The 19,021-nt window shown below is 48.2% G+C and overlaps 2 protein-coding genes and 1 long non-coding RNA gene across 5 annotated transcripts; 2 read left to right on the top strand and 1 right to left on the bottom strand.

Annotated features, from left to right (window-relative positions):
* Window positions 1-63: 63 nt before the first annotated feature.
* On the top strand, window positions 64-5,277 carry LOC148332879 (uncharacterized). Its single transcript, XR_015844587.1, has 3 exons — window positions 64-726; window positions 1,155-1,250; window positions 4,975-5,277. It is a non-coding gene; the product is annotated as an uncharacterized LOC148332879 (long non-coding RNA).
* LOC148332878 (tRNA pseudouridine synthase Pus10-like) lies at window positions 2,332-11,473 on the bottom strand. 3 transcript variants are annotated; one of them, XM_088301806.1, is made up of 18 exons: window positions 10,945-11,129; window positions 9,573-9,703; window positions 9,187-9,411; window positions 8,001-8,087; window positions 7,837-7,871; window positions 7,649-7,763; window positions 6,311-6,372; window positions 6,169-6,214; window positions 5,358-5,422; window positions 5,187-5,272; window positions 4,989-5,114; window positions 4,709-4,765; window positions 4,521-4,597; window positions 4,401-4,456; window positions 4,203-4,320; window positions 3,438-3,580; window positions 2,807-2,906; window positions 2,332-2,590 (listed from the first exon to the last, which is right to left on the bottom strand). In XM_088301806.1, exons 2-18 carry the CDS (start codon window positions 9,696-9,698, stop codon window positions 2,510-2,512), a joined length of 1,605 nt encoding a protein of 534 aa, XP_088157932.1. In that variant the 5' UTR covers window positions 9,699-9,703; window positions 10,945-11,129; the 3' UTR covers window positions 2,332-2,509. The 3 variants fall into 3 exon arrangements, with proteins under 3 accessions (XP_088157932.1, XP_088157931.1, XP_088157930.1); XM_088301805.1 differs by lacking the exon at window positions 10,945-11,129 and adding an exon at window positions 11,393-11,473 and having other exon boundaries at window positions 4,521-4,765; XM_088301804.1 differs by having other exon boundaries at window positions 4,521-4,765; window positions 10,945-11,130.
* A 499-nt stretch (window positions 11,474-11,972) lies between these two features.
* Window positions 11,973-18,496, top strand: LOC148332877 (T-complex protein 1 subunit delta). The gene is made up of 13 exons (XM_088301807.1): window positions 11,973-12,268; window positions 13,018-13,070; window positions 13,154-13,243; window positions 13,342-13,450; window positions 13,640-13,904; window positions 14,682-14,814; window positions 14,884-15,023; window positions 15,326-15,422; window positions 16,203-16,313; window positions 16,388-16,518; window positions 17,314-17,548; window positions 18,201-18,314; window positions 18,399-18,496. The coding sequence occupies exons 1-13, from the start codon at window positions 12,163-12,165 to the stop codon at window positions 18,411-18,413; spliced, it is 1,599 nt and encodes a 532-aa protein (XP_088157933.1). The 5' UTR covers window positions 11,973-12,162; the 3' UTR covers window positions 18,414-18,496.
* Window positions 18,497-19,021: the final 525 nt, after the last annotated feature.

The following is a 19,021-nucleotide window of genomic DNA, read 5'->3' as shown; positions in this document are numbered from 1 at the left end:
CAGCACCGATTGCTAAATTCATCCTGTACAATAGGTGGCGCTACGTCTCCCAAAGCGTTGTAATCCACGTTCCATGGGAGAAGAAGAATCACCACTGAAGTAGGAAGATTTGAATCTGATTTGACTGTGATCGTTGCTGCAGACAGAAGATCAACAAAGCAACGAAAAGTTTGGGACATACTCGTCATGGACAGTCGCAAAGTTAGTTTAAAAAAGTGATTTTGTTGTTGTTGCTCCAAGCAGAGAGCCACAGCATCAAGCAAACGTGAACTTCAGATCTGATGGCAGCTCGATATGAACGTCTCCATTTCATACGTTTGAGTCGCCATTTATGTACACATTTCTCCAATGATAAATGAAACGTAACGCGAAGGCGGTAGTTGCTCGTTAGCCTGCTGTCAACTGGCCTCAAAGTCTGAATATTAAACTTTGTACTGCGGTGGTTTATTCGCCCTGACACTTTTAGGCTTGAAGCAGGAATTAGGCAACATTGTGTGATTCTAAGTGAGGCTTAGGAGTAACGTGAACAAGACTGGCGTCTTTTTTCATAGGGTCAGTTGAGAATGAAAAGGCAGGGGGAGAAGATTCAGAAGCTCTTTTGAAAGCGAACCAAGTCAGCAAAAGACGAGGAAGGCAGGCTTGCCAGAATTCAGGACTGCGAGAGAGAGAACGTGATGGACACAACCCATCAGCAGGTCCGAGCATAGAAGAAGTCTTCCTACGCTAGTATGGAACTTGATTTTCTATATTTCCAAGTCTGTAGTCATATGAAAAATGGAAATATATTTATTTTTATAGATATCTGGGTTATTGTAAGATATTTGGATTCATTATTTTGTCAACGTCACTTCATATATAATTTAATGAGATGCTAAATACATTATTCAATCCATACAAATTCCAAATAATTCTAACTAATGATTTACGCAATGAATTGCATAATCTCTTCACATGATACACATCTTATTACTCAAATGTCACAAAAATATTTATGTTTTTAATACCGAGAAGTCTGGAAATTTTAAATGTATAGGAACCCTTATTTTATCATATTTTTTATTTTGAAGTGTTGGTTACGATGTGTGTCGTTTTTTTACCAGTGGTTGTGGCGGTGGTTTAATTTGCTTACTCTATTATTTTTTTATACAATGGAGTTCCATTGAGGGAGGTCACAGAACCCAAAGGTGGCAGCTCCCTTCCTGGTACTCGTCCGGAGAGCGAATGCATACAGCTCAGCCCATCCTCACCAGGTCAGTGCATAGACAGAAACGGTCGCATGCCCAGTTCAGTAATTAAGTTTTAGTTTGAGATATTTTGAATTTAAAGGTGGTTGCATTTTTATTTTGATGACACAATACAATGTAGGCCTCTGAGAATGAGGCTATCGATGAGCAACAAGAGCCAGCCGTCCGCCGTACGAATTTCGCTCAGCCGAGAAGCCCCGGTGGGAGGTCGACTTACCTGAAACTTGCTAGTTAGTTACGGTTATTGTCTTGCTTCTGGATCCTTAACTATGAATGTGTCGGTGCATGTTCAACATTTTTTGTGAAAATAAGTTATTAGTAACGCATGATTGAAAAATTGGTGCCAAATTGTTTTCCATTTTCAGCGTTGTTAATAAACTGAAATTGATATCTAAATCTCATCTCTCGCGTACTTGGTATGTACATTTAAACATATGACATTCCGATTGCAATCGACAACTCGAGAAACAGATGATTAATTATTGTTATAGTCTGCGGACCCCCTGAAATAGCCTCGGCCACCCCAAGGATAAAAGCCGAGCTCCGCCACCGGCGCGGAGTCGCCGCCAACCGACACAAGCGCGGCATGCTCAGCAAGTCGATGTATATCGCTCGATAAAATGTTAAAACCTTTCTTAAAGACCAGAATGCTGCACTGCATTTTATCCAACTCATTTGTAAATATTTTTGTGGAAAATGGACGACTTCCGCGACAGTGCAAACTTGCGCCGTAATCGACAGCCACTTCCGGGTGGGTCATCACGTTCCTCTCGCAGGCTGCAACTTGGCATTTCTTCGACGTTTTGCATTTTTAAAGTTGATTTTGTTGCTCGATCAGTAGTCGACCATATTCATGTTTCTTTGTGAATGTCAGTCATTTGGAGACCGGTCTTTTTTGTTGTTTCTTCTTTTATTATTATTGAACAATCTCAATTTTCCGTTCTCCAACAAAAGAGAACCATCAAATGCCAAACAAGATCCAAAAAAAACAAAAAACAAAACTACAGGCTTTGGTGAGGGACAATGAATTTGTTCACATGTTGCATTTCTTTAGTTGTAATTTGCATGACTAAATCTAAAGTTGAGAAGCACAAATGTTTTAGAATTCTTCATGCAGCAAAAAAAAACAAAACATTGGCATGGCTACTGGACTGTTGCGAGTATGTTGTCATGGAGATCTTTTGGTCACATTTGGTGATAAACTGAAAAGAGTCCTAAAGCGAGGTGGAGTGGGAGCAGCCACTCGGGACTGGACCTGTCAAGGATCACGACGGTGTCGATGTGGACTGCGCCCGTGAGAGTGGAGGTTCGTCTGGGAGGGCGGGAGGCCAGTCCACGTCTACGGACTGAAGGACAGGAAACGGGAAGACAAGATTTGAAGAAGAAAAAGGAATTCCAAATGGAGGAGAAAAAACACATGACCGAAAAAAAAAAAAAACGAAGAAAGACTTTTGAAAATTGCAAAGGCTAGCAAACTCATCGAAAAATAGCACCGTGCGGCAGCTCATTTTGTTGCCACTGGGACTCACAAACTTGAATAATAGTAAAAAGAAGACCAGTACCTGGACATCAAGTTCTAGGATGTCTGTGTGCGTGCCGAGCAGCTGACACAAATTTGGTTTGGTGCGCCCAAAGTCTCCGTGAACAAACTCCTTGATGTAGCTACGAGGATCACTTGAGGAGAAGAACATGAAAGTGGACACGGAGTACACGAGGCAACAGGAGAGGATGTCACCAAAACGCAGTCGGCAGATTGTCCAGAAGCAAGAAATGAAGTCAGGAGGCTGCGTCGGCGGGAAAAGTCAAGCAAAGCGGGGAGGCGGAGTCAAAAGGTGAACGGCAAAAGCCGAGTCACGGCGGCAAATCCGGCGGGCACCACGTGAACTTGCCGGGGAGAGTCACAATGTCAACACTTTGGTCTTGACGCGCCCGTCCGGAGGCGGAGTCACAGTCGAGGGGCCGCAACGCAAAAGACTCGCTACGCCAGACCGGAAGAGACGGCAAATCCAAAAAGGCCGCCGTCGCCGCCGCGTGCCTTTGGCCTCGGGGAGCTCGCTTAGCTGCCCGTTGAGTCACCGGCGAAACGCGGCGGGGATTTGACCTGCCGGATCTGGCCCGGAGGTACGAGTCAATGTCAGTCGGCGGAGTCAACGAGCAGCAAAGTCAAAGTCAAAGCCCGGAGAGGGAGGATACGTTCCGGCCTGCGTCTTGAGGCCGAGTTGGAAGTGGTGCTCGTCCAGCAAGTCGGCGCTCATGCTGTGGATGAGGCGCTGGCGCACCGCCAACGTGCGACGATGCAGAACCCTCAGCGGGGTCTTCTGGTCCACCCTCAGGTCCTCCGGGGACAAAAACAAAACAAAGGCACGTCAAGCACAGTGCAAAGGCGATGGCACTGCCGCACGGGGATTCCGAGGCAAGTAAACGACTTGGCTCTTCAAGTCGGTCCGCGTCGTCTTGGTTGAAAACGCTTTCACCGTCGTCAACCTCCGTGTGAACGTTTGGCCATCTCGTTCGTGCTTCGGCAACGATCGTCAACCGTCTTTGTCAACAATTCTGGTCAAAAGCCTCTTTGGGATTAGCCCGAAATCGCCAAGATTGACATCGTCAACATCCGTTTCAAATCGTCTTCATGCCGAGTCAAAAATTTGGTCTGGCAAATACCGACGCTCAAAGCTACAAACGTGATTTTTTTCGCAACGTTTTGAACTAAAATGCAAATTATGCACGGCAGACAAAAGAAATCAGAAAAAAAACGAAAACAATCTTGCATTTTCTTTTACTTGCGCATGCGCTAGTCATTCCGCCGAACGAAAAATGGAGGGGGAAAAAAAGCCAAATTTGGCCTCCAAGCAGGTGTGCTCGGGAGTCGCCCCTTCCCGCTTTCGATGTATTTGTCACTCCGTTTTTGTAAAGAGCCGTCAAGCGCGCCATCGGCCACGTTCGTTCGCAAACGTCCACCTTGATGTGGTTGATGAAGGCGATGTCGTCGTTGCCGATGGACTTTTGCGTCCACACCAACGCTTGGTATGACTTGGTCTTCTCCTCCTCGCCCTCCTTCATACGACTCATGGCGTCTCTACGTGGGACAAAAGTTTTGGGACACCCCAGGAAGTCAAACGCACGCCATAAAAGGTTTTGTTTTTTTTGTTTTTTTACCTGCTGACCATCTGCAGATCTCGGACGCGGATTTTCTCCGAAGACGCGTTGATGAGCTGCAACACAAACGGGAGCTTTTGTCAGCCTCGGCGGCGACGCACACGCCAAGCGGCGTAGCACCTGCTGCACGTTCTTCACGTTCTCCTCGCTCAGTTTGCCCTCGCGCGGGTTCAGGAGCTCCAATGCAAACGGACGACCTGGGGAAGAGGAGGAGCAAAAAGAAGAAGCGGAGGATGAGAAGTAAAGGACGAAAAAAGAGGAAGCGGCGGAATGGTCGTCATGGCGACGGCTCGTTTGTTGTCGCTTACCGTTTCCGAGGGTGCGGACGTCCACGTCTTCGCGGCCGGACGACGAGAAATTAAATCCTGCCCCCAAAAAGATAAAGTTGCCGTCACGGCCGGACGAACGTCCTGCAGATCTTTCGTCAAGGTCGACGTCACGCGTTTGCAAACGATCGCGACCTTCAACGTCATCCGTGTGAGGAAACCTCGTCGGCGTTTATCAACGCAATTGGTTTCGAGTGGCTCGGTCAAAGCAAATGGCTCAACGATCGATCTTGAACGTTTGTCAACAGTCGTCACGGCTGACCTTGCGCCCCGAAGGCGGCGAGCACAGGCGTGGCGATCAGCTCCTCCACCGACGACTCCATCCGCCGCCGGCCGTCGATGAGCCACGGCGTCTGCGGCAGGCTGCGGCAGAACTTGTTGTAGCGCCCTGAGGGACGCCACGCAAAAACTCGCCGTTGGCAAAAAGAGAGAGGCGCGTCGCGGCGCGGCCGCCACGTACCCGCCACGAAGACGGACGTGTGGACGCATTGCACGTCCTGAGGTGCGCAGCTGCTGCCCGGACGGGACGGCGGACACGGTGAGTGTCTGACACAAAAGCAACCAAAAACTTTGCAGTGAATTTCATTTTCTTCACCCATTTTTTTTGTCCTTTCTTAAAAGTGGGACTTACTCGATAAACTTGCTGTCTGGGATCTTCTCCAGAGCTTTCACCACCGCCATCCGGGTAAACACCGACTGCGCACACAGTTTGTCAAACTCGGTTGGAGAGAGAGAGCAAAAATTCTTTTTTTCAGGGCCGATACGATCCCGATTATTAGACGTCATGGAGGCCGATAGCCGATATTTGAAGCCGATATTCATTTGTTGAAGAAAAATGGTGTCCGAATTTGATAAACGGCAACTCCCAAACTTGATTTAGTTTAAATGCCTTCATGCAGACGTTTTTTTGAACCACTTTAGCGATTGACAACATGTGAACGCTTTTTTAGATCTTAGAATAGAAAACAATTTTAAAAGTCGAACAATAAGTGCACGAAGCTCCCAGGCTCAGCTGCGTGTCTTCTAGTTCTCTTTCAAATTTACGACGGCAACTCGTTTTTCTATTTTTTGGGGAGTGGCGTAGATTCAAATTTCTCGAGGTGAAAAAGCAAACAGGCGGCTTTCTGCCGATTGGCTGCTACCCGCTGCGCAAGGAACCAATCAGATGGTGCAGTGGGCGGGGCCACCAAAAGAGAGAGAAATGTGCTGCAGCGAGCCAAAATAAAACAGTTTTGAATTTATCGGCCTTGAGAGTTAAAAAAAAAAAAAGAAGGCAGATGCCGATAATCGTCAAAATGCCAAATATCTGCCCCGATAATCGGCCCGGCCGATAATCGCTCCTTCACCCGTCCGTTGTCCGGGTTGTGTTTGTCAGCGATCGTCAACCCTGATGTGGTCCACATTTCACGTTTGCCTCGATGCAACGCAACTCGCCAGCTCACCTGTTTGTTCTTGGTGGCTTTGAAGCAGTCGGGACAAGTCGTCGCGCTGGAAGAAAGAAAAAAAAAAAATCTCAGTGTTCCTGCAAAGTGTTGCCACGCCACCGACGCCATCGCCCCGCACGCAAACGAGCTCGCAACTCACAGGAAGTGGCAGTCGACGTCCGTTTCCGGGTGAGTGAAACCCACGCCGACCTCCAGCGCGCTCTCCAAGCACAGGCACAAAAAACGACTTGAGCTAAAATCACTCACAGCAAACTTTACGTTTGACATCAGTGCCAAAGGAATGGTGGGAACAAGATCAATTCCGTAAAATCGGAACAATGGAATCGATTTCTCCTTTAACATGCTGCCTGTCGCTTTAAAACGTCTTTGCTTTCACGTGACACATTTGACCTTTGGAACTTTTTGGAGCGTCCTGTGCACGAACAAGAGAGAGGAGCTCGTTTCATCACATCCGCTCGCTACATTTAGCCAAAAGTGTTGTTTGATGACAAAAATATTCCGTTAACGCCCCTTTTTTTATTTCACGACGATAACGAGACGATGGCGGGCTCTCCCGTGACGAAAATAATTGTGAGCGTGAGCGAGTAACCTATCCCCGTTTGTCCGCGCCCACCACGGCGCAGGCCGCCAGAGAGCGACGGGAAGGCAGAGCGCCGGCCGAGCTCCGCCCACCGCATGAGCACACAGCCGCGTCGTCATTTTGGACATTTTCGCTTTCCTCCAGCTCGCCGGGCGACTCGGTTGTGACGCTGCGTTCGAACAAGTCGCCTGCGAGTCCGTGTTGTCAAAACGTTTTGAATTTGCGTTGCCAAATCAAACGTTTGGCCTCTCGCTCGGCTGATTTTGAGCGACGATTCCACTGTCGGCGCTTTCATCTGTTTTGGAACGCGTCATCCTTAGGCGTCGGTCGGAACGTTTTTGGCTTTGGGCCGGAAACCTTGCATTCCCATTTTGAACCGAAATGGAGGTTTTTGGCGACTAAAACCTGTCTTTTTTATTTTGGGGAAAACCGTCACAAAATAGGAATGACTAAAGGTGACGAAAACTAAAAAGCATTTTCATCCAAAAGCCGAAATCAAAAACAAAAAACTGCCGTCTTCTTTTTTCCAGAAAAGCAACTTGCGACTTCATTGATGACTGCAAAGATTGCCATCATTTTTGCGAATGACAAGAAAGGACAACGGCCAAGCCGATTATGACAAAAATCGATCCACGTTGGAAACATTTGACCCGAGGTATGTGCTTCCAAGTTGCTCCTATTTTTCTTCCTACAAATCAACAAGAAATGACCGTTAGACAATAGATTGTTTCTGTCAGGAAAAAAAGATTTCTTAAAGTAGCTTGACTCACCCCGACGTGCGACTTTTGGAGTTACAAAGTGATTTTTAAGAGCAAATGGTAAGAAGAAAGCAAGCTTGCGCTCGATCGACAAGATCAAAATCCCAAAATGTGCAGCGTGAGGCTTTCCTTCCCTCACCTTGGCGGCCACGGCGACGCCGGCCAGCTCGCGAGCCAGCAGGCCTTGCATGATCCACTTGAAGGCCTCCTTCACCTGGATGACGTCATCGCGGCCCAGCACGCCGCACTTGGCCCTGGCGGGTCGGGCGAGTGCTCGTCAAAAATCGAGTCATCGTTTGCCACAAAGACGTTTTGGCCTTTCTTTACCTCACTTGCTCCTTCACGTGAAGCCAGCACGAGTGCTGCCCATTCAACCGAGCAGCGAGGAAAAGAGAACAACGCTGATTCCGATATTTCAACCATCCGAAGGAAGGGCGCACATCTTTTCCCTTCACCGTAACAACACACGCATGGACGGCGGACACACTGACCTCACGCACACACATCTGCGCAGGCAGCGAGATGGACAGCATCAAAGCGTCCACTTTGTACTTTTCCTTCTTGACGGCGTCGGCGATCTGTCAAGAAGATTTGTTTGTTTTTGCAATTTTGTCGCCCCCCCCCCCAAAAAAAAAATAAAGAAAGAAAGAAAGAAAGATTGCTCCGTTAAAATGAGTCGTTATCGGGTTCATTCATCCTAGGAAAGAAATGCGTAGGAATCGGAATTAATCAAATTGACATGCATCATTTTAAAAGTACGTTTCACTCCATAATTGGTTGATGGAATGGAGCGAAATTCAATCGAATAACTTGGATCATTCATGGATCTCGATATACAAATAGAATTCATTTTTTTTTAGGGGGGGGGGGGAGCACAAGTGACATTTCTTACAATAAAACGTCAACTAAACGACTCTACACGTCCACATTAAAACTCGTGTGTGTATATTAGGGCTGTCAAAATTAAAGCATTAACTCAGGTGATTAATCCAAAAACTGACTTGAAAACTAATTTGCATACTTTGCAAATATTGTGCCTTATTAGCTGTAAATCGTTAGCACGTCTCTGAACAAAACAAACAAAATGGTCTTGAAGTTACCGCTGGAGTGTGGCACTTGTGAAAAAAAAGTGCCTGCAAAGAAGTCTCCATTTCAGATTCAAGAATCCAACAAAGCCATTAGAACAGTCTTTGAATTAAATAGACTTCATATTTGGTGGTTTTTGCATCAATTCCAAGTAAATATCTGTTATAAGCTTTGCAAAAAATAGGAGTTGAAAAATGTTTTTGTGATGAATCACTTGACAGCACTCATATTTATATATGAATAAATTGGAGCTCAAATGAAGAAAAAATACAGTCAACATTTTAAGCATCTGAATAAATGATAAATAATGACATGAAAACAATATATTATGAAATATATAGCGAGTCGAATGTTTTTTGGAAGTCATGTTTTAATGGAACGTTGCCCTCGTAAGCGATAAAATGATTGGCGTCCAACGGGTTGACGATTTTTCAAATAGTTTCGATTGGAATAAAATCATAGCGCGAAGATGAAACAAATCCAAACAATGACTCGATTGGAAATTTTTCTCCAAAGAAACCAGCCACATTTTCTGCGTACAGACGAGAAGCTCCGAGTCAGCGACGACGACGACGAGAACATTTGCGTCACCTGCACAGCCTGGCTGACGTCGCTGAGATGCTGCAGGACGCCCAAGCACACCACGCACACGCTCGCCTCCTCCGCCGCTTCTTCCGGCTCCACTTTGCTTCTTTTGCTCGCCGGTTCCGACACGGCAGCAGGCTGACAATTCTTCTTTTCCTCCTCTGGCGTCGACTCGGACCACGCGCGCTCCTCCGGGGTGCCCGCGAAAGCTCGAAGCTGCCGGAGCGTTTCCTGTTGAAGAGCAAACACGTTCCACCAAGGATCCCGTGCCGCCGGCAGTCAGCGTGTCCGCCATATTGGATGTGGCAAATCTTCCCCCGTAACTCAACTCGTCAAGCGACTGCGCGTCGACTACATTTAAGGCGCCGACGATGCAGCGAGGCGTGGCGTACCTGCCGACTGTGCCTGTAGGCGTCCGGGACTCCGATGCAGCAAAACCTGAGCACGCAGCGAGCGCAGCAGCCGGACGCCAGCAGCTTCCTGATGATCACCTTGTCCTTCTCCTTCAGGGGCAACATTTCGTCTTCACGCAGCAAACACAAAGCAAAAGCGGTTGAGTCTGCGGCCGACTAACGTGCTGTGCAACGAGCCAAGAGAATGCCTTTTATTTCGCAAATTGGTGAAAAGGTGGTGCGCGTGCAGTTACGATCTTTCTGGGATCAACACGATGTCACGGGGGTCTTCCAATCAGCTTTCAAGAAAATGCATGGCACAGAGGCAGCCCTGCTACGAGTTTTGGCAAACGACACCCGAGACTGTGTCTTGTGAGAGCAAAGTGAAGCGTTTGACACGACGGACCGCATTAGTGGTCGCGCTCTAAAGTGCTTTCGATCCGATGTCGAGGTCGCTCTGAGTCCCGCTCTGCTCCTTTGTCGTACGGTGTCCCACAAGGTTCCGTTTCGGGGCCCTGGGGGAATCGTTGCCGGCCCTTCCCGAGGAATGAGCTCCCATTAAATGTTAGGCGGAGTCGCTGATGGTGTCGCGGTACATTCGCCTGCCTCGTGTGCGGGCAGCGTGGGATCGGTTCCCGCTCGGTGACACTGCCGGTCTGCCCTGCGACTGGCCGGTGACCCGTTCAGGGTGCGGTGTGCCTTTTGCCTGTAGTCGGCTCTTCAAGATAAGCGGTGTGGATCTTAAATGTTAGGCAAGCTGTCTGAAGACGCATTTTTATTCTTTAGCTTTTGACTCAACATGAGACGGTCGCTGTTCTGCTGTTCCTCTGCTAAATGGGCTGTCACTTGTATAGCGCTTTTCTACCTGTATATCCGAATAAAAAATTCCCTTTATTGTCATTCTACTCAGCGTACAACGAGATTGGAGAGCTCCCCTCTCCAGTGCAAATAAAAATAAAACAATAAATAAAAAAAACAAAGAGTGTGGAGAACATGCACCGGGTGCAACATTAGGTTGCAGTTCTACAAGGCAAGTGTAGTTGTGTGCGTGAGTTCAGCATGGAGATGCATCGCGGGAAGAAACAGTTTTGTTAGTCTGTTTTTCTTTGTGTTGATGCACCTGTCGCGCCTGCCAGAGGGCAACGGGTTGTATTTGTGTTATGCGATAACAGGAAGGCCGGAGCCAGGCTCGAACCCACGACCTCTGCATTGTGAGGCCATCATGCTGACCGGCGGACGAGTGGTTAGCACGATGGCCGCAGAGTGCAGAGGTCGTGGGTTCGATCCTGGCTCCGGCCTTCCTGTGTGGAGTTTCCTCCGGGTCACACCGGCGGCTAAGCTAACCTAGCTTAACTTTAGCACACATACTGACCGTCTACGGCAGGCTGACAAAGTGCACGCTCAGCAGCGACCAGGGGACGGAACAAACAACACACTTATCCGACGAGAAAATCACAACCATTCAAAGTTGTCGGCTGACATGCTAAGGTAATTGCAAACGAAACTGCTTCCGTTCCTTGTGGTTCACGCCGAGCAGGCTTAGTAATCGAACCGGAGCAGCTCGTTCTCATTTATCCACGATGCTCCTTATCAACATGCATTTCTACGACATACAGACTTTTACAAACAAACCAATCAACATCATTATTCATAACTAATAACTGGCCTTAGAATAAATGAACAATCCAATTAATTGAAAAGACATTGAGGGTTTTTTTTTTTTCAAATCTCTTTAGCGCGCACGTGAGAGCATGGTGACATTTTCCAGACAATGATCAGTGATAAAGAGCAGGCAACAATGTGCAAAACTGGGGTCTTACATTTCTTTCTCAAGGGCCGCTGTTCTGCCTGTTTTCCATCTGTCCCTGCTGCAACTCATCTGATTCAAAGGAGCAGATAATCAACAAGGTCTGCAGAAGCTGGATAACGATCCTGATCATTTCAATCAGGTGTGTTGCAGCAGGAAAAAGTGGAAAACAGGTAGAACAGTGTCAGTGACCTTCGAGGAACAGGATTGAAGACCCCTGGCAGTCAAGCCAATTATCAAATATTTGTTTGCATACAACGTGCCAAGTATTCTGTAGTCTTGAAATTCAATTTTGTAAACAATATTTGAAAACAAACAATTCTCACACTAGAATACTTAAAACGAGCCAAACTGTTTTTGTCATGGACAAAGCAAAACTGAATCATCAAAATTCATTTGTAGATGAGGTTTTTGTTTTTTAATCTGTGTCAAAGAATCCAATTTTTTGTCACTAATTTTCTCCATATAGTTTATTCATTGTACGTTACGCAGTTTTGTTTAGAGTCTTGGAGTTGTTGTTATTTTCATTGGATGTCTAAAGCGTTCAATTAAATCAAATACAATGTGCTGTTTCGGTGCTCAGCAAGTACTGTCTGATGACGTCATCTCGACGCGCCCTTTTCTCTGCTCCTGCCGGCGGCTCTCGAAGCTTCTGAACTGGGTCGGGTGGACGTTTGAAAATCCTCCTCCATCCCAAGCCAAGGCTCGACCTTTCATCTCGGGGAATCGTCGGTCCTATTGCGAAGGTTCCCCCCAACAGCTTCCATCGAGTATAAAGTCGCGATGGCTGCACCGAAGGCTTTAAGCGGAGGCATCAACAAAGGAGGGGCGTACGTGGACCGCGACAAGCCGGCTCAGATCCGCTTCAGCAACATCTCTGCCGCCAAAGGTACATAAAAGCCCGCAAAGTGTTGGAAAGTCTTCAGCAAGTCGCAATTGCCCGTGGCGGAATTTTCATCGCAGTTTGAGCCGGGCCAGAGTCCGTTCTGTGTCCAAATGGGCCTCACTTCATAGTGCGCGTGTGCGTGCGTGCGTATTAGGCATGAAAGCAAGCTCTGGTTTTATATTGTGCCATATTCTTTTCTGTTCACCACTCAAACAACTGCACGTGAACAATGCAGTGCCGCCCAGCGCCGAAGCATTTTGCCGAAAAACGCAATAACGACGGCAAAGAGCATCAACGGGACAATCAACGATGCATTGGAACGGCTGACAGGCGAATCGGCCTGCTTTCGATGACGTCACTCTCGAAGAATGTCATTATCTTTTAATCTGATTAGTTGAGAAAATGAGGGGCAGATTAATTGTTCATTAAAAGAACTAAACAAAAACGGTTTGATGAGGTATATAAAGTGAAAGTCACACTCAAGCTACTCGTGTGCTGGTGTGGCTGTAAGGGGCGTGGCCAAGCGAGTGACGGCAGGATCCTGTGTTGCTGCCCACTGACCACACGGTTAGTTTTGTCTTGACATCGTCTTCATGCTTCTTGCGTGTTTTTTTGGGGTTTGTTTTCTGACTTGTCTCTTCCAATTCATGGCTAAAAGTACATTGGCGATTGTGGCTCTTATTATTATTTTTATTGCTCATGAGGTACAATAATTAATCATGTTTTTGATTCATCTGTCGCTTCATTGACAGCCGTGGCAGATGCCATCAGAACCAGCCTTGGGCCCAAAGGAATGGACAAGATGGTCAGTGAAGGCATCACGCCAACGCTTTAGTGGCCCTTCAGCGCCCCTGACGCCTCGGCCTCCTTCTTCTTTTTTGATTTCAGATCCAGGATGAGAAAGGAGACGTGACCATCACCAACGACGGGGCCACCATCTTGAAGCAGATGCAGGTGCTGCACCCTGCCGCCAAGATGGTACGTTTGCATCTTTGGGCCGACCGGCCGGCGCGCGTCTCTCGTGGGCGACGGCGTTTCACTCAGTTTTTACGTTTGTTTGTTTTTTTTTCTTGCAGTTGGTGGAGCTGTCCAAAGCTCAGGACATCGAGGCAGGCGACGGCACCACGTCGGTGGTGGTGATCGCCGGCGCCCTCCTTGATGCCTGCTCCAGACTGCTCCAAAAAGGTCCGAAATGAGAGATGTCAAGTTCGCTTTCTTTTTAATGACCACGTGCGAAAATGTGGCAATACGGTGCAGACTTCTCACAAGGCCATTCTCGGCACGCGTCCATATTCCGAGTATTTCCGCAGAAATCTCGAGCGGTCGTATGAAAGGAGGGCTTTTGAATGTGACATGTTGCGAAATGGCGCGCAGGCATCCATCCCACCATCATCTCGGAGTCGTTCCAGAAGGCGGTGGACAAAGGTGTCGAGGTGCTGACGGCCATGAGCCGGCCGGTGGAGCTGAGCGACCGCGAGACGCTGCTCAACAGCGCCACCACGTCGCTGTGCTCCAAAGTGGTGTCGCAGTATTCCAGCCTGCTGGCGCCCATGAGCGTGGACGCCGTCATGCGGGTCATCGACCCCGCCGCCGCCACCGGCGTCGACCTGCAGGACATTAAAGTCATCAAGAAGCTCGGGTGAGACGCGCCATCGCTGTGGTCGGCAGCGCCGCTTTGGAACGTTTAGCGCTTCGACTTGGAGGCCGCCGGCGTGTTTTATAAAACATAAAAAGAGTCGAGGAATGGAGAGAGAAGCGGCTTCCTCCAAAAGATGACCAGGGCAACGATCGCCCGCCGGCGTTTTGGCCACAAGCTGCAGGCCGCACTTTATCTTCCGCAGGAACATTCTAATCTTGCGTTTTTACAACTGACTAATTTTTTGTCTTTCTCAGATAATTTCATGCTTGGGCGTTTTCTGACGTATTTCCATCTTGCTCTGCTGCCGTATGGATGGAGGAAGGTCAAACATGCGTTTAGGAATTATATTTGACTTTTATTATGCAATACACTTTTAAATGATCACAAAAGTGGACCAACACTAAAATGAACAGAAACTGGCCAAAAAAAAAAAATAATAAGGAGAGGTGTGACGACGATGCAATTATTTGATGGCTAATTATTTTGAAAACACGTTTGTAAAAATCAAAATAGCGAGTAGGAAACGAGGCTTGTTTGCTCGTACCGTCGGTACAATTGAGAATTATTTTCACAATCGAGTCAACCTTTGGAGACCTCGTTTAAAGTCCTGACGATTTCAGTCTCGGTAAAGATTTCTGTCGTCCTCCATGAAAGCAAAGCGCGCGTTTGGAGAGAAAAAATGCATTTTCGTTTCACTTTGGAAAGCAAGACTGAAAATGATGTCATTGCCGAACGTACGTTTGCGCTTTGACTTTGAATTTGATGAATGCCTTTCAGGGGCACCATTGACGACTGCGAGCTGGTGGACGGGCTGGTGCTGACCCAGAAGGTGGCGAGCGCCGGCGTCAGTCGAGTGGAGAAAGCCAAGATCGGCCTGATCCAGTTCTGCTTGTCTCCGCCCAAAACGGACGTGAGTGGCGTCGGACGAGCGCGAGACGAGTCGAGCGGAGATGCCGACGCCGTTGTTTTCTTGGCGCAGATGGACAACCAGATCGTGGTGTCGGACTACGCTCAGATGGACCGCGTGCTGCGCGAGGAGCGCGCGTACATCCTCAACATGGTCAAGCAGATCAAGAAGGCCGGCTGCAACGTGCTGCTCATCCAGAAGTCCATCCTCAGGTGCGATGAATGACGTCGAATAATCCAACTTGCCATTATTGGGCCCAACCTACAATCTGAATTGCTTTTTTTTGCGAGCATTGTCACATTGATGAGAATGAATTCTAAAATGAGACATTTGGCCAAGAATTTTCCCGAGGGCAAACGCTCGTCATCTCTTTCTGCGCTGGCTGCCCGTTGCGAAAATACGCAGCGTGACGGCGATAAAAATTTGCGTACGCTGCGATGTCGCCAATTTCAAGTTGATGAATGGCTGAAAAATTGGAGTTGTGGCGCTAATGCGAGCGCTGACGGCACCGCAGGGACGCGCTGAGCGACCTGGCGCTGCACTTCCTCAACAAGATGAAGATCATGGTGGTGAAGGAGATCGAGAGGGAGGACATCGAGTTCATCTGCAAGGTGAGGGCAACAAATCTCCAAGTGGGCTTGCGTTGACACCAAATATTTGTGGGTTTTTTTTCAACTTCAACACATTTGCACTTAGGATGCAAGTACAATTTTTGACTTTATTTACTGACATGCGTACTTTTTTTGGGAAAAAACACTGCAGCCTCCATTTGAGGAGTGGTCATCAAGGTGTCGCTTGAAGAGACTCATTTTATTTAGTTATTTTTAGAGTGGCGTTTGGTGTAAAGCAGAGAGAGAGAGGCCAAGATGGTTTTTGTTTTTTCCCCTCCAGAGTAATCAAGGAGGCCGATTAAAGCTATTTAAAGGCAAAGATTATTTGCAGTGAATTGAAGATGGTTATGCAAACTCCAACTGGTGCTTTAAGCGTGTGTTTTAAAAAATGTCTTGTCTCTTCTCAGCTGAAAACAAAATCCGATGAGTTTTGAGAGATTCCGTATTTTTGTCCCAAAAGTGCTTGTACGTCATGACGTCGGGATTGGGGCGACACTCCAACTTTGACGTGTGAGGCCGCCCGCGCGTCCGTATTTTGTTTTTGACACGTCGATCCGGTTTCATGGGAATCGATTAGTTAGCAAAATAACGTGACACCCAAACTCAAAACGCTCCATTTAGTACCCATCGTTTCGTAAACCGTCACGGTTTTGGGGGAGGGGCCGGTCTTAATCGTAAAAAGTTTGACAACCTTGACGTCAAGCCAAAGGGTGAGCTTTTTGAAACCAAAATGTTTTTCTTTGAAAGCCTCATGAATGACAATGAAACGCGTCTTCCCAGACCATCGGCACCAAACCCATCGCCCACATCGACCACTTTGCTCCAGAGATGCTCGGCGCCGCGGAGATGGCCGAGGAGGTCAACCTGGACGGGTCGGGCAAGCTCATCAAGGTGCGCGTGCGGCACCGCGCGGTCCCGTCGCTCCGCTTCTTTGTAACCAAAGCGGGCCGATGCGCTGTCCTCAGATCACCGGCTGCGCCAACCCCGGCAAGACGGTGAGCATCGTGGTGAGGGGCTCCAACAAGCTGGTGATTGAGGAGGCCGAGAGGTCCATCCACGACGCCCTCTGCGTCATCCGATGCCTGGTCAAGAAGAGGTCAGTCGCCAAGAGAGCGCTCGCAGCCGAGTACTTTTGGAAGCAAAGCAAGCCCGAAAAGGGGAAGGCAAGAAGAAAAAAAAAAAGTCTTTGCTCCAATACGGCCTGGGCGGCGTCACCGCCGTAATATAAAGCGCACCCGCATATAAGCCGCAGCAGCGCTTTTGGGGGAAGAAATCATCAAAACGTGAGATTTACCTCACGTAATTCTGAACTAGAGAGCGCCCCCTACCGGTGAAAGAAAAATCCGCACCGTTGTATGATGCGCATGGCTCCAAATTGAGGGAAAAGAAGTAGCGGCTTATTATGGTCTGGAAAATCGGCTCGTTTAGACTCGGCATTCGGATGCAAATTGCGTTTGAAATCAAATTGAATTGAATCGATCTTGCAAACTGCGAATCGAATGGGCGCGTTTGGGAATCGTTACATCCGTGGGGGAATTCGATTTGTCGTCGAGTGAAGGCTTGGGCAGCTTCAATGCTGGGGGGGGGGGGGCACACGCTTCCTAACCCGAATACTCGACCAGGCTCTAATTGTGATTTTGCATCCCTCGTCTTTTCCCCCCAAACTCAACGCTCCTTCTTCATTCTTTGTCTTCGCGACCCTCCTTCAAAGGCGCCCCAGCACTTTTCCTTGGCGCTGGGGCGTAACAAGTGGAGGCACATAAACGTCGACGTGCTCCCGTTTGTTGTCGCCCGGTTGTCACGTCAGCCTGGCGAGGAAGGGGGCGCTCGCACACGCCGTCTCGTTCTTCGACGGAGAGCATCGTGCTGAAATGTCGCTGCGTCCCAACAGGGCCTTGATCGCCGGCGGCGGCGCCCCCGAGATCGAGCTGGCGGTGCGTCTGGCCGAGTACTCGCGCACGCTGGCCGGCATGGAGGCGTACTGCGTGCGGGCGTACGCCGACGCCCTGGAGGTGATCCCGTCCACGCTGGCCGAGAACGCCGGCCTCAACCCCATCTGCACGGTCACCGAACTGCGCAACAGGCACGCCCAGGGAGACAAGATGGCCGGCATCAACGTGCGCAAGGTAACGTGCTTGACGTTTAACACGCTCTGCACTTGTCTTGTCGCAAGGCCAAATTTCGCTTTCGGTATCTATTTTGATACTTTGTGCAAAAAGGTGAAACACTCAAACGTGAATATTTTCCTTCCTAAAAAATACAAGAAAAGTGGCATTGGATTCAAAGTATTCCGCCCTTGAGTGTAACTCAAATAGAGCAACGGCCTTCAAATTAAAATGTGCACGTTAAATCAAATTCGGGGCGGCTGGCGGCTATCGCCTTTTTTCCTTTTTCGGGTTCCTCGCCAAGCGGCGAGCTGTGTACTGATCATAATATCTCGTCTCTGGGGAATTTCATGAAACATGAAAAAATTCTTTTTGTCCAAATGATGTCCTTTTCCACTCAATATGTTGGCACTCGATCCCTTTTGCTAAACTCTGCAACTGCCCTGTTGAGCCTTTTGCCGTCTTTGCCGCGCTTTGGGTACTTCAAATCCTGTTCCGAGTCGTTCGCTGCTGGGCGAATGGCGTCCGTCACCCTCTCTGAGCCCGTTAGCACGAGACGCAAAGAAGCTCCAAGTTTTCATTTCAATGTCATTGCTGTTTTTTGTTTTTTACCTTTTTCTTGTTGGACTTTTGTTGTTGTTGACGACGCCCGTGTTTGTCGCGCTTGCATCAGGGCGGGATCTCCAACATCTTGGAGGAGCTGGTGGTGCAGCCGTTACTGGTGTCCATCAGCGCGCTCACCTTAGCCACCGAGACGGTGCGCAGCATCCTCAAGATCGACGACGTGGTACGAGCGAGACCCTCCTCGACGCCGCATTTCCATTCGTTACCTTCGCGCTTGAGTCTGTAATTGTCGTGCTCTTGTTTGCAGGTCAACACCCGATAATTATGGCGAGGTGCCAATGACATGAAGCTCTTGATAGGAGGTTGCATCACTCAATAAAATATTTTGTTTGTGGAACTACACAAGCGCCTCTTTCATTCCTTTTTTTTTTTTTGGAAGGGGTGGGGGGGGACATCTTGATAATCGCTCAGCACGCAAATGGTTAGCATTTTTTTAAGCCTTTAATTTTCATGTCACACATCAGGTTGTGGTTGTAAAGGTGCCGCCTGTCTCACTTAAATCATTTTCAACCTATTGTTGCAATATAAATTAAAAAAAAAAGGAAACTAACTAGCTCCTAATTGTTCTTTCCGGGTCAGCGACGTCTGCCAACGGCCAATTTCTTTCTTTGAGTAAATATTGTCGAAATTCTGTCAGCCTCCGTGAACGCAGACTCATGATGAAAATTAGACATTCGCTGTTTTTTTTTCTGACATGTAACAGACCAACTGGTGGTTCTATACCTTTCTTCTCAACAAAGGGCTGTTTTTATGAATACAATTAATCGAAAAAGTAGTTGACCGATGAGTTGGTAATCATTCGTTGCAACCATCCAAGTTTTAGTTGTCAAAAGCGCCAAATGATCCCTTTCGCTGGATTTGGCACGCCCA

The sequence above is a fragment of the Idiotropiscis lumnitzeri genome, chromosome 8 (assembly GCF_059441095.1).
Source record: "Idiotropiscis lumnitzeri isolate Australia: NSW breed Sydney's pygmy pipehorse chromosome 8, RoL_Ilum_1.0, whole genome shotgun sequence".
Lineage (NCBI taxonomy): Eukaryota > Metazoa > Chordata > Actinopteri > Syngnathiformes > Syngnathidae > Idiotropiscis > Idiotropiscis lumnitzeri.
This window is presented reverse-complemented; position numbering and strand designations above follow the sequence as displayed.